The sequence below is a fragment of the Limanda limanda genome, chromosome 7 (genome assembly GCF_963576545.1).
Source record: "Limanda limanda chromosome 7, fLimLim1.1, whole genome shotgun sequence".
Classification (NCBI taxonomy): Eukaryota; Metazoa; Chordata; class Actinopteri; order Pleuronectiformes; family Pleuronectidae; genus Limanda; species Limanda limanda.
In genome coordinates, this window is record NC_083642.1 from 19,917,723 (window position 1) to 19,932,313 (window position 14,591).

At 39.8% G+C, this 14,591-nt stretch overlaps 1 protein-coding gene across 1 annotated transcript in view; it reads left to right on the forward strand.

Annotated features, from left to right (window-relative positions):
• sema3h (sema domain, immunoglobulin domain (Ig), short basic domain, secreted, (semaphorin) 3H) overlaps window positions 1-14,591 on the forward strand; it is a 186,804-nt gene that overhangs the window by 171,337 nt on the left and 876 nt on the right. The window contains exons 9-17 of the mRNA XM_061075367.1: window positions 6,660-6,729; window positions 10,587-10,731; window positions 10,974-11,063; window positions 11,320-11,449; window positions 11,590-11,678; window positions 12,104-12,145; window positions 12,889-13,046; window positions 13,569-13,630; window positions 14,091-14,233. Coding sequence (XP_060931350.1) covers window positions 6,660-6,729; window positions 10,587-10,731; window positions 10,974-11,063; window positions 11,320-11,449; window positions 11,590-11,678; window positions 12,104-12,145; window positions 12,889-13,046; window positions 13,569-13,630; window positions 14,091-14,233 — 929 coding nt within the window. The remainder of the gene's footprint in view (window positions 1-6,659; window positions 6,730-10,586; window positions 10,732-10,973; window positions 11,064-11,319; window positions 11,450-11,589; window positions 11,679-12,103; window positions 12,146-12,888; window positions 13,047-13,568; window positions 13,631-14,090; window positions 14,234-14,591) is intronic.

Below are 14,591 nucleotides of genomic sequence, written 5' to 3' on the forward strand. Positions count from 1 at the left end.
ATTGACCTCTTGGTTATGGGTTCAGCACGCTTCCGCTGGAGTGACGTCAAATGTTATTTTGTTATTGCTAAAGTCTTTATTATTTATAGAAAGCCTGTGTAACTTATTGGGGAGATTGACCTTGGAAGACGTGTGTTCACCTGACTTTTACATTAATGACTGCTTACGCTACTAAATTGTATTAAACAGGTGGAGTACCTATACCTGTTTGCATAACTTTTACTTGAACCCACAGTCACTAGCTGTAAGTCCATTGCCTTATCTATATGGCCAATGGGAACAATGGCAATCTATATTTACAGTAGGAACTGCGTCAGTTTTGCTGCTTTCAGATGTGAACTGAACTCCTGAGAACCTCCATACAATCTCCTGAGGAGCGATGTGTGTAAACCTAAATGTTAGAGTGAGAGCCTCTAGATTTCTCCAGGCAGCCCCCCAGTAAAAAGTCTAGAACACAGCTCCTAAACAGGATTCACTCAGAGCAAGTAGAGGTGTTGATTTGTTCTAAAACACAACAGATGCAAACATTTAAAAGAAAATGAATATCTAAGAATGAAAGAGACGAGACATACACGTAATAGACACAGATGAAGATGTCAAGAGAGCTGTTGATAAGGGCAGACGCTGATGTGCTGCACAAAAACATGTGATCTCTGCAGCAGAATTAATATGTTAGCTGCTAGATTTTGGTGGTAAAAGGTTAACATCTTTGTTTCAGAATGAATTTTATTTTCCAAGCATGTGAGGAATTGAATGAAAACAGCCAGAGTACCTCTTTGGAGGCAGTGGAGGGTGAGAGTCTGCATGTAGGAATTTAGGATGGAGCAGCTACATGTATGACTGAGCCGCCAGGACGCCCAACCCTGTCAGATTAATGTGACACGTGTCTCCGCTATGTACTGGTGAATTACCTCATTTATAAAAACACACTGTGCTTTAAGTGGGGATGAAAACATATATTACATGTAACCTAGACATCTAAAAAACAACTTTAGCCCTATTTTAACCCACACTGCAATTCAAGGTTTTTTTGTATTAAACAGCTTGAGTCCCTGTCCCAGTGTTGTTTAACAATCACCTCAGAGTAAAACACCAACAACAGAGGATAGTTTCGATCTATTGACCTCTTGGTTATGGGTTCAGCACGCTTCTTCTGAAGTGACGTCAAATGTAATTTTGTAATCGCTGAAGTCTTTATTATTTATAAAAGGCCTGTGTAACTTATTGGGGAAATTGAGCTTGGAAGACGTGTGTTCACCTGACTTTTACAATAATGGCTGCTTACGCTACTAAATTGTATTAAACAGGTGGAGTATCTATACCTGTTTGCATAACTTTTACTTGAACCTTCAGTCACTAGCTGTAAGTCCATTGCCTTATCTATTTGGCCAATGGGAACAATAGCAATATATATTTGCAGTAGGAACTGGGTCAGAGTTGACAGTGTTGCTGCTTTCAGACCTAAACTGAACTCCTGAGAACCTCCATACAATCTCCTGAGGAGCGATGTGTGTGAACCTAAATGTAAGAGTGAAAGCCTCCAGACTTTCTCGGGAGTTTCTCCAGGCAGCCCCCCAGTAAAAAGTCTAGAACACAGCTCCTAAACAGGATTCACTCAGAGCAAGTGGAGGTGTTGGTGACGTTTCCAAAATGCAACAGATGCAAACATTTAAAAGAAAACGAATATCTAAGAATGAAAGAGAGGAGCCATACACGTAATAGACACAGATGAAGGTCTCAAGAGAGCTGTTGGTAAGGGCAGACGCTGATGTGCCGCACAAAAACATGTGATCTCTGCAGCAGAATTAATATGTTAACTCCTAGATTTTGGTGGTTAAAGGTTAACATCTTTGGTTCAGATTTAGTTTTAATATCCAAGCATGTGAGGAGTTGAATGAAAACATTCAGAGTACCTCTTTGGAGGCAGTGGAGGGTGAGAGTCTGCGTGTAGGAACTGAGGATGGAGCAGCTACATGTATGACTGAGCCGCTAGGACGCCCAACCCTGTCAGATTAACGTGATAGTGTCTCCGCTATGTACTGTTGAATTACCTCATTTATAAAAACACACTGTGCTTTAATTGGGTATGAAAACATCATTGAGTGACTTTTATGGAGAATCGCTTCATGTTTCAAAATGATAGCAGAGGATGGTTTCGATCCATCGACCTCTGGGTTATGGGCCCAGCACGCTTCCGCTGCGCCACTCTGCTGCATGATGCTGAAGTGATGAGGACAATAATTGAGACTCTGTACTATAATGTCACACTCATCACAGCTTTCCAAAAGATTGAGTGGCTACTGTGTACACGCTGCAAGTTTCTAGCATTTGGCTCAACTTTTTTTAGAATTAGAAAATACTTTTTGCTTTGTACTGTACAACAACTAATTTTTGATATTGTTGTCTTGTTGTGAATTGCAGAGTAGACATTTGCCTAATATTACATGTAACCTAGACATCTAAAAAACAACTTTAGCCCTATTTTAACCCACACTGCAATGCATTTCTTATCTGAGAATCCTTACCTGTTTGGCTGTACAACAGCGACTATGGGTCTTTAGTAATTTGAATTAAACATTAGAATCCTGTATGTATATTCATCTGTTACAAATATTTTGTTTCTAAACTGTCTGCTATTCGTTGGCCTTTTTCGTCGTCACATCTGCACATAAAAGTGTATTAATCATCCCTCATGTCAAACATTTGTCCTGCAGACAAATATCCCCATCACTGGGTTGTCAACATGGCCAAATATGGTTCTGACCACCTCTGCAAATGTTGTTTGGAAGATTAGCGGTCGAGTGCATATTTAGTGCACTTACAAATGGATTTGTATCTCTTCTTTGCTCTAGCTGATCACAATCCTATTACCAGATAAACATGTTCCCACCAGATTTAAGGGGAGTTGCTCTTTCATCTGGCCTGTAACGTCTTCCACCAGGTTGAGTAGTAAATCTTTCAGTGCCCTTCTTTTGAGTCTCTGGATCATTCCCTCTGTGAAAAAATGTTGAAGTGCTTTGGATTCACCAAACAGAATATATATCATCCAGAGAAATAAATCAGAACCGCCTTGAAGAATTTTAAGACAAGTAGTAGGTATGAAAAAAAAAAGAAAATGGAGTTATGATAGAAGTTTTGATTAATGAAAGGAGGGGTAGACAGTCTAGTCTTCTTTGAAGGATGTAAGCAGTAGAGGAAAAACTAGCTTGAAATGATAAGAAAAGTGAAGAAAGAGAAATAAATGGAGGGATGAGATACACATTAAGCAGTAGACGGAAAAAAGGACACATTAAAGAAAATTCAATCTTGAAGCAATATAATGAATAAGGGATTCAGGAAGTGAGCAATGTGTACGCTGGAGGCTGCAAATTACCCATAATCCTCCCTTCTATGTCCTTAGGGTCTTGCTGATTGCTTTGATTATGCCTCTTCGCTACCATCAGCATTGGTCGCCGGGTTCATCTTTCAGGTTGTCGGCTCGTCCTGTTCTTGTCAATGGGGAAATCTCAGGAGCGACACCAGGGAATTTCTTAAAATTTCAAGAAATGTTCACTTCATGAAACTAAACAGAATAGTTTTGGTGGTAGATGATAGAAACTTTTTTTTTCAATGTTTCACATGAATATATATAAAGCTTTGGAGCGATTTCTCGCAGTTATTGATTGGCATTTACAGTAGCCGGTGTGGCAGAGTTGACGTTAACTAGCAGCTCAACATGAAAAGCTGTGACAGCAGCTTGCTCTCTTTTGTCGTCCTGCCACCACTTTGGCCCATGCATGCAGATTTATTCTGACAGCATTTGTCTCTGTGCACCAGTCGGTAACTGGTAGATTTGATCTATCCCATGACATTGTACGTTTCTGAGGGAATAAAATAATGACATGGTCTCAATTAATTTCCAGAAGGTCAAAAGTCGCCTTTACTTTGACATCATAATGTTCTCCATAAGCTGACAATATCAACTCCTTAGTAACAGACTGTGACCATATGTCACGTGTGTCCTTGATTGCATACGTCGTCTGTGGGGCCAGGTTCATAATTCATGTTTTTAACTTTGAAGCTTCTTTACGGCAACTTCCATATTCACCACGGCTACAACAATGTGTTCTGTCAGAATCAGCTTTGTTGTCAAAGCATTTGAACAAATACATGCACTTTGACTCTGTTTCTCTCAATAAACTTATAGTAAAGACATGCAGCAGAGCAAAGACAATAAAGCTTAACATAGTCAGCTCATATGATTTTTTATTTTTTCAATCCTGACAAATAAGAATGAGATACAATACCTTTAATTAAATACGTTTCCAACCGCAACTTGACGGATTGGTGGAAGCATATTACAAGGCAGTAATTCTAATTTCTCATAGCTTGATGTCTGTCACTGTGTGTGGCGTGTGTTTGTGTGTGTCTGTGTGTGTGGGTGTTAGGCTGTGTGTGTGTTTGTGAGATGAAATGAGATTAGACTTCCTGCAGGGCTGTAGTTCCATGGAGGCCACCTGAAGCAGCAGGAACGACAGGAATGTTGGAACGATGATACGCTTCATCATCTCAGTCACCACAGCAACATCTCTGCCTCAGTGTGGGAGAGGAGATGAGTGTGGTGAAGGGAAAAAAAGAAAATAGAGGAGAATAAAAGAAGAGACACATGCAAACCTTGTTTAAAACATGCTTTTCCAACCATTATTTCTGCAAACTCTCTGTATCTCAACATCGACCTCAGCACTTTTCAGTTAAATCCTTTTTGTAGAGTTTCTAAGACTTTCAAAGTTGTTTGCCAACTATAACCTCGGAGCCAAGTCAAGTCACATATTTATAGATTATCCCAGCATGCCACACAGGAAAAAAAGGTCCCTGTTCTCTACTGTGATGCGATGGTAAAAACATTTTCAAGTCTTATCTCAGACAACAGAGCAAAACAGAAAATATTTGATTATTATATGACTGTGAAAACGAAGGTGGAGCTGTCACAACAGACTTGTGAATTATACTATAATGAACAACACCAGAGAAATGGAGTTGAAATTGTGTTAAACTGTAATGATCATGAGCTAAAAATCACACAGTTGAAAATTATGTATTAATAATATCATGTTTTTATATGTTTCTTTCTTTAGTGGAGTTATTCGGTAGAGCTTTCACTCAAAAGTCTGTGCTCTCACTCAAATAGTCCCTGCTTGTGCATAGATTTGTTCTGCTTGTGATCAAACTCTATATTGAACTCAGATATCTTGACCCCTGAAGAGGATGTGTTCAACGTTATCTGATTTGCGTTGAACACAAATTAGATAACGTAGATAACATTTTTAGAGCAGAAAACAGTGACAATGACTTCAAATCAATATCATGATTATTTCCAACTTTTACCTCGGTTATTTATTGCCCAGCCCTTTGTATCGGTTTGGATGTAGAGGTAAAGTAGTGAGGCCTCTTAGAAGTTAGGAATACTTCACCACACCATATGGGGCTGTCTGCAGCTACATTTGCTGAACGACTAATTAATTTAGATTGTTTGTGACTTTGAGTCTTTTGAAGACATTTTTCAGTTTTCATTAGTTGCCATCTGTTTGTCTGTTTGTTTGTTTGTCTGCTTTCCTGTCAATCGGTTCGTCTGTGAACTGTGAAATGCTTTGTTTCCATTGCAATTTGGTATTAAACGAAATCACACTGACTAGCCCGAGGAGAGAAATCACAGTATGTGACTAATATGGAAGAGTAGTAGTTTGTTTGTTAAACACAACATCTCAGACTGCAGTTGTGAAGGTTACAGCCTCATAAACACTTTAACTGAAGCTCAAACAATAAATCGGATAAGTTCACCAAAGTCTTACTCCATAATGTTAGTAGTGGCCAAAACTCTGCAGGATATATTTAATTAAACCTTTATTGGATGTATTTTTTTTATTAGTAAACTCATTTTACCAGCGCTGTAATAGATTGATTCTGACCTATAGCCCAGGGTGTTGCTATTGTGCCAAGTTGGTACACAAGGCTTTAATTATTGTCATTTATCAAAGAGGCATCATATTAAATCTGTCAATATCAAGACTTGGGGTCACAATCAATTTGGAGTTCAAATGCTTGGAAAACCATAAAAATAAATGTTATCAGTTAGTTATCAGGTTAGAAAGACAGACAGATGGAACGAGAGAAAATCCACACTCCACCTGATTGCTCAGTGTGAGGGACGACAGTCGAAGAAACACCAAAGTGAGAAAAACGTATCACATGTGATCCACTGTGTTTTAAATAAAGAGCGAAGGCTGAGGCGTGGTGTTAGTGTGTGTGACAGCAGGTGTCGTTCTCCTGTGGCGGACTGAGCGCTCAGCTCTCCCACTGTGGCCGGTTATTAATGGCTACGGATTCATTACAAGCAGCCAGTCAGCCATGCTGCCAGCACGCCCGATGCTATTAGTCACACAGTCAGACTGATAGATGCACACAAGCATACACACACACAGGCATACAATTAATGAGCACCAAATACCACCCCCAAACGCATAGACACTTACACAGATTGAAGAACATTACACACAAACCTGTGGAACAACAAATGAATCACTTCTGCGGTAAGGTTTTTATTAAGAGCATCTACTGCGGTGTGTCTAACGTTTATCTATTTTCCTTGTGTTCCTTTCTTATTCCTTATTCTCTCTATCCAGAGGACATCTTTATCCTGCAGGGGAAAGACAAGAAGAACCCTCTCATCTACGGCCTGTTCACCACATCGAGGTAGGTTCCTCTGTAAAACACTAAACATCAGATTCCAGTAACTTCAAATTATATAAATTGTTTACAATTTGCGCAGCCTTGTTTAGATACAAAACAAATTCCAGTGGTGTAATGACTGGGAGGGACTGGGGTGTCATACATTTCTACTGGGTGGAGAAGTTTTGGTCATAGTCACTCACAGTGATACAAAAAGCCCTGAATTTTTAGCATGACTCACAACCACAAAAATCCCTGAAGATGTTGTGTTTACACCACCGCTTTGTCCACAGTGCCGAAATCAACAAAAATAAAAAGTTCCTTGTGGGGCCTTCAATGAAATGCTACTAATATGATGTCATGACGATTTTTTTTTTTTGGGGGGGGGGAGGCACAGTCATTACACAAGAAATATGACCAAGATGCCCCAACTCGAGGACAAGATGACACATCGAAGCTTCTGCATTGCAGTGTGTCCCCTCTCACCTGCTTACATTGCAGCCAGAAGGAAAACCAAACATGAGACGTAATCAGTGTGTCCTGGGCCATAGGCAGCCCCCAGAGGCAGCAGTAGGTACTGCAAGTCTCTAAATGAGACCTTTAATTTAAGATTTAATAGCTGTCATATAATATCAAAGTCATTGATTAAATGGCAGATGACATGGGGGCAATTAACCTATATCTCTCTTCCTCTTTTCAAGATGTGAATGACAAGGATTTATAAATAAAATATAGATGCAGCTTTATATGAACTTTATATGAACCTGGGTTTTATTGTGATGTGGAGAATTGGTTGGCAAGAGTCGAAAAAAGTTACTTTTCATTAATTGTATCCTTGAATAGTTAAAAAAACTTCTGCATTGTCCTACAGTGTGTGTCATCATGAGTCTGTTGAAAGGCAGACAAGATAACATCTAAGCCATGATGTCAACGCTCTGTGTGGGTGGGTGGCTATGGCTTAAGGGGTAGAGTGGTTTTCCTTCAACCGGAAGGTCAGTGGTTCAATCTTCAGTCTTCCCCATCTCCATGCCGAAGTGTCCTTGGGCAAGAACCCCTAAATGGCCCCTCATAGATGTTGAATGCAGTAATTCGCTTTGGATATATGTCTGCCAAATGAAAGAATACTGTGTGTGTGGTGTGTCTGTTGTGTGTGCGCCTGTGTGGATCTTGACTTGTATCGTACTTTTCTCAGACACTCCAACCCTTTTCACTCAAACTCATTTCAAGACACAGCCCATAACATCTCTGTGACCTCAAGCTACTTTTAGACCTTGAGAAAAAGAAAGTCGTCAAAGAAAAACATACAGAAGACAAAATGCAAAATAAATGTTACTAATATACAGAGGTCAAACCAGAACGAGTACATACTGTGCAACTACAAACTTGATTTAAATCAATGACAAAACATGGAAAATATAAAGTAGCAGTGAACTGGGCCTTATAACAGCATGTATGCAATATGCTTTCTGTTGGTATTTGCAAAATAATAACTATCTAGAGTGAGAGACATTCATAACATAATCTGAAATACTTTATTGATCCTCAGAGAGAGGGAGAAAAAAATATGTTTTTTACATCTGGAACAGAGCAGTGACACGATGGAAGGCAGACAGACATTTAAACAGAGAGAGAGGAACAGAAAACAGAATGCATGTTGGAGGCAGAAAACAGGTGAACAAAAACAGTCCACAGACAAAAAAAATGCAGGCACTGAATGAAAGTGGATAAAGAATATTAAGTGAGGAAAATCCAGCGAGTGAGTAAAAGCCTGTAGTTATTTCTTCCACTCACTGATAGAACCACATGCTCTGAGAATAATCCAGTTTCAGAGCTGGACGCCAGCGCTCCACAGTAGCAGCAGAAGTATGACAGTATTTGGCGTGGCCAGGCAGGGAGTTGGTCTGTTTTTGGGGTTTTGGAAAGTGTGCATGGAATCCGTGAGGGGATCGAACTGAACTCCAAAGCATGGCTCAGGGGTGGGGTCCCGACCACAGAAGTGCAGAGTGCAGAAAGGTCACTCCTCCTGAATGGAAACTTCTCTCTGTGCTGCAGTTATGATTTCACACATGTGACGTTTTTTTTTCTCTTGTGATGAAGCCAAAAGAGGATTTCTGCTTTTATTAAAAATTTTTATTTACCTTTTCTTTTTAAATTAATTGTCATATATCACATGCAATGTGTTAGAAACAGCCAATTGGATTTCTTTTGCGACTGAGCCTTACTATTCTGAAGGTTGTTTGTTTTACATTGCTTTCATTCAATCATATTTCTTCTAATTTAACAATGCATTTGCATATTCAATAATAATAATGTACTTTCGTGTGTTTTGAGTATTTTAAGCAACATTTAAGACTTGATCAATTATCAAAATATGGCGAGTTGTAAATTACAACCTTGGTCTCCTTCTGTCCATGGAGGTCAATTTTTCCACCAATTCATAAAAGCTCCTCAAACACTGGTAATAATATTCATACCATAATCGCTTGGGTGATTTCTGGTCAGTTAATGGGGAAACTTGAAGACCAGAAACTTCTGGAAATAATACATTTAGACATTGTTTGACATTCTTTTAACTACTCTGTCGCCTCATAGCAAGAAGTTTCATGGTTTGTGTCGGATTCGAAGACATGCAGCTTATGTTAATTGTACAATCTAAATTGCCTGGAGATGAGAATGGTTGTTTGTCTCTGTACGTCAGCCCTGATTCACTGGCGACCCGTAAATGGCCTGTATTTATCAACCAGTCTTATCAACCACTCTTTACAGAACAATAGCTTTGCATAACAAGTTGCATTCACCCTTTTACAGTCACCTTCATTCACACTGTATGCACAGCTGTCAGGGGCCATTTGGGCTCACCAAGGACTCTTTGGAATGCAATCGTGAAAAGGACCCTCTCTACCTCCAGGTGTACCCTGCCTCTTGTCCAATGTCAGCCAGTCTGTGAGCCGTATAGATGATGGATTGCTGAATGTGGGCACTAAGTTTCGCATTGGAAAAAAAGTTAAAAGGGCTCGATTAAAATCGGACATAGTGAGTAGGAAAATGGTTCTTAAGCGAGAGCACTGAGAAATGTCTTCTAATGAAATGAAAATATCAGTGACAAATAACAGTGGGAAATCTGAGGTTCATGAAATGTTGGCAGAAAAGGAAAGACTCCCATGTTTCTTACATGGGAGATTCCATATGTTATTATAGGATGGTAACCTTCACTGCTCATCATCACATCATGTCAGTCACCAAAATTTGATTCTTTAGAGATGTTTGGAAGTGTTTGTTAACAAGTGAATTCAGATTCAAGCAAACTATGTATTATTATGTATACTTGTGTTAACAATGGATTTTATTTGGATGTAACTATCAGCAGTGTCGGCTTTGCAGAAGTTTTGCAGTTGTTGTCATCAGAGATTCCTGATAAATCACTCACAGTATCATTTTAACAACGCCACAGTATGTGTCAGCTGTCTAAACTGGAGGAAACCACTGTGTGATCATCACAATCGCAGCACGCCATGTCTATCTGTTCGGTTTCTAGCAGCTCTGCCCATTAAACACGGCTGGAATCTTCAACTCTGACACACTTTGCCAAAAATGTAAACCATGATCTTAACTACAGTGGATGGGATGTGTTGTGGTCAGGACTGATGTGCTAAAAGCAGAGTGTTCATCCAAGCTGAACTTTGGTTTGGAGCAGATTCAACGTGTGTTTGAGCTGAAAAGCCCCAATGACTCAGAGCTCTTCATACAGTACATCACATCCTTCTTTAACTTACCGATTAGAGACCATGGCAGCCTTGCTCAACCATGCTTCTACTCATGAAGGCTGGATGAAGGTTGCTGTTAATGACTCCTCTCCTTCCTTCCTTCTTGTTTATCCTCAGTGATATTCTGAACGGTTCGGCTGTGTGCGTTTACCGGATGGAGGATGTCGTTCGGGCTTTTAAGGGAAATTTCTTACACAAGGAGGGGCCTCAGTATAAGTGGGCAGAGTTTACAGGCAAGGTGCCCTACCCACGACCAGGAACTGTAAGTTAAACTTCAAAACATCTTCAAAAGTTTAGTTAATCCCCTTACCAATTAGTGTATGAAGTTATACAGTCTACAATAAAGCATAAAGGTAACAAATGTACAATTACCACTACACTCTGTTACTGCAGCATAGCCAATAAATTGAACAAAATAATCAACTTTATTTTTAATTTAAATTACACCATGTTTACTGAATGTATCCTTTTGACGTTTTTCTTCTCTCTTTACCTATCTGTCAGTGTCCAAGCAGCACATATGGAAGCTACAGTTCGACCAGAGAGTATCCTGACGACGTCATCTTCTTCAGCAGGACACACCCACTGTTGCAGGTTCAGCTAATGATTCACATTATTTAATAATAATGATATAATAGTAAACTCTTCAATGTAATAAAGTACTTCACAAGACAAAGTGATAAGGGCAATTAAAAACACTTTTGTCATGTGAACGTTTATCAAAAGAAGGGAAATAACAGAAAGAAAGGAAGAAAACCATATGTCTTACAAAAAAGCTATTAGTCCATACCACAAGTCCAGTAAAATCATGGGATGCGTTGATATAGAATTAAAAACTTTATTGTTCTAGGAAAATGTGCTACCACTGGGAGAGCGCCCACTCCTGGTGAGAGTTGGTGTCCACTACAAGTTCACCAAATTGCTGGTGGACCGAGTGGAGGCGGTGGACGGCACCTATGATGTTCTGTTCATCGGCACAGGTATGAGAGTGTGTGCAATGGACACTTTCTCTAAGTTTTCAAAAGTTTAGGTTTGTGCTTTGGACCATGAGGGGAATTGTGATGTTTGTTTGTTTGTTTCACAGTAAAACTTTTTAAAAGTGATGTTTGTTTTGCTGCAGACTCTGGTCTGGTTCTGAAAGCCATCCATCTGCCCAGAGAACACGGGCAGAGTCATGAGGTCACTCTGGAGCAGCTCCAGGTCTTTCAGGTACAACAAACAAACACAGTGTTGCACCACAGATTTGACTGCAAACCACTTCATCTTTGTTTCTGTACAATCTGAACATTGAATCACAGACATTTGAAACTTACTCTTAATTGTTTATCAGATCGATTATCAAGTAGTAATGCAGAGTAGACTTCAAGTCAGGCTACCCTTAAAACAGCATGACAGCTTAAGTTTTAATTAATTAATTAACCTGTATCAGCAGCAAACTGTTCATTCCATACAAAATTAATAAAAATAATAGAAGAAAACGTATTAATCAGTACATATGATATCTGAATCATTACATTATAGAGTGGAAGGAATGTAAAGTATGCCCATTTATGGTTTGCAGCTGCATTCAATTCTATCTATCTATCTATTGTTAAGTTTGAAACTTAATGTGTTTGCTTCTCTCTCGTTCACAGCACAAATCACCTGTAACAGCCATGACACTCTCAAAGAAAAAGGTAACAGATGAAAAGAGATGGAGACAAAAACTCTCTTTGAAACTTCCATACTCTTACACACACACACACGCGCGCATGTACGCATGCACGTAAGCACACATACACACACACACAACATCACACTTATCACTCACATCTCCACCTTATATCTCCAAGGACAGCTTCATCACCAGTTGCTATGGTTACCCCGCCTCAGTCAGAGCAGTAATGAAGAGATGCTACACACACACACACACTCACTCAAAGACGCACACAAACACACACACACACACAGAAATACACCTTGTATTATTAAAATTGTCTGGGTTTCATGAAAAACACATCACACAAACAAACCAAAAAGATTAAAAGCTTCAAGATAAAAAGTACATTTGTTTCTTTCTCCCCTTCTCTCTTTCTTTCTCTCTCTCTATCTGAAACAAACACACACACACAAACACACAAACACACACACACACACACACACACAAACACACACACACACACACACACACACACACTGACATTGTTACACTGTGAGTTAGATGTGTTTGTCTCTTTTGTTTTTTTTGGAGCAAACTAAATCCCCCCTTTTATCTCATGTCTCTCTTTTTAACTCTCCTCCTCCCCCCTACTCTTTCCTGCTTCCATTCCTCCTTCCTTTTCCTCAACCATCCTTCACTCCCTTTTCCAACCATCTTTGTTCCTATGACTCAATTTCTCTCGGTCTCCTCCACCTCCTCCTCCTCCTTCTCCACCTCCAGCAGTGGTTGTTTGTGGGCTCCAGGGAGGGTGTGTCCCAGCTCGCCCTGTACCAGTGTGAGTTGTACGGTCAGGCGTGTGCCGAGTGCTGCCTGGCCAGAGATCCCTACTGCACCTGGGACGGACACGCCTGCAGCCCCTACATGCCCACTGTGCGCAGGTATAGTGAATCAGATCTGCTCGGAACCATATGCTGTTTACTTGAATTATCTGACAACTTGCTTTTTACCCCTCTGGATAACAAACATGTGGATTTGATCCTCTTAAATCAGGTTAAACCAAAATAGTTTATAGTTTGAAACACGGCCAAAGCTCCATCTCAATTTTGTCTTTCAGATCTTTCTGATTAAAGTTTTTCCATTTCAACACTTTCCATGCTTTTTGGGGAACTTTTCCTCAGTGCCACCGTCCTCACCATAAGACAAGATCTCAACTGTGGCACAAAATCTAATAACACTTAAAAACTCAATTGGCATTACATTTGTGAAGTAAATTGATTCTCCCAAGTAGATTTATTTACCAAGGATCTTTTCTGCACCACAACATTTAGGACAAACTTTGCCACACTACTGTTGTTTTCATTTGGTTCCATGTAACACTTCTCTGTTACAGGATGTAATTGCATTGCTTGGTGACCAGAAGGTTGAAATTCTTTCTTAAGCTTATTACGTTTTCTCCACAGGAGGAATGCTCGTCATTTAGGGGAGGAAGAGGATCCGCTCACTCAGTGTGTCAGACAGGGAGGTGAGGAACCAATACACTGTTTGACATGTTTGTTCACTATACTGATATTTTGCAAAGTAACAGCATCAAAGTAAGTGTTATTTTAAATAGCTGAAGTAGAGAACATCATTTCTTGTTATAAAAACTCTATAACTTAAAACAAAGTGATACTAAAAGCCTAATAAATAGGCTGTTCCTTGGGACAGTTGGGATATATAATTAGTAACCTACGCCAATACGACAGGATTTCCTTTTTGAACATGATTTCAACGTAAAAGAAAATATATCAAAAAAGGCGAGAGACTGTGATGACAGAAACATATTTAAGCCTAAAAAAAACAACAACAACACGCCAACAAATTGGCAGAATTATCAGACTTTATCAGGGTTGAACCAAAAATTCCCAGACTTGTTTCTGTAATTTTTTCTGTTGGAAACACAGTAAACCAAGCTGTCACATCTTTTTCTCACTGTCTCTCAGCCGTGCTGCAGGTGGAGGCGGAGCAGAGGGTGATGATGGTTGCTGAGGGTAACAGCACCTACCTGGAGTGTCTCCCTCGATCCAGACATGCTGCTGTTACCTGGTACAAACAGGCTGGAGAGAACAGTCCTGAACTAAACCAGGTACCCACACACATGTTTTTGTTTTTTTTGTGTTTTAAACTTTTGAAATATTAAAACTGAACATAAATACAGGATAATCTTATAGGCACATGATGTAACTTTGTGGAACTTTTTCTAATATCTTTAGAGGAAATATGCACCTAAATATATCTTGAGGCGGATAGGTGCTGTCAAAGGCTTCTGTGACTCATGAAGCAGCCTGCCACCAGCGCAGAGATATTCTTTACACGTTTTTCTTTCCATCCTAACCAACCACAGAAGGCCAAAGTCAGGGTTGGGAGCTCACTGCTGTCAATCATTGTATAAAAGTGCTTCTGGTCGACTGCTCCTCGCGCACTGAGGCTTAACACTAAATGCC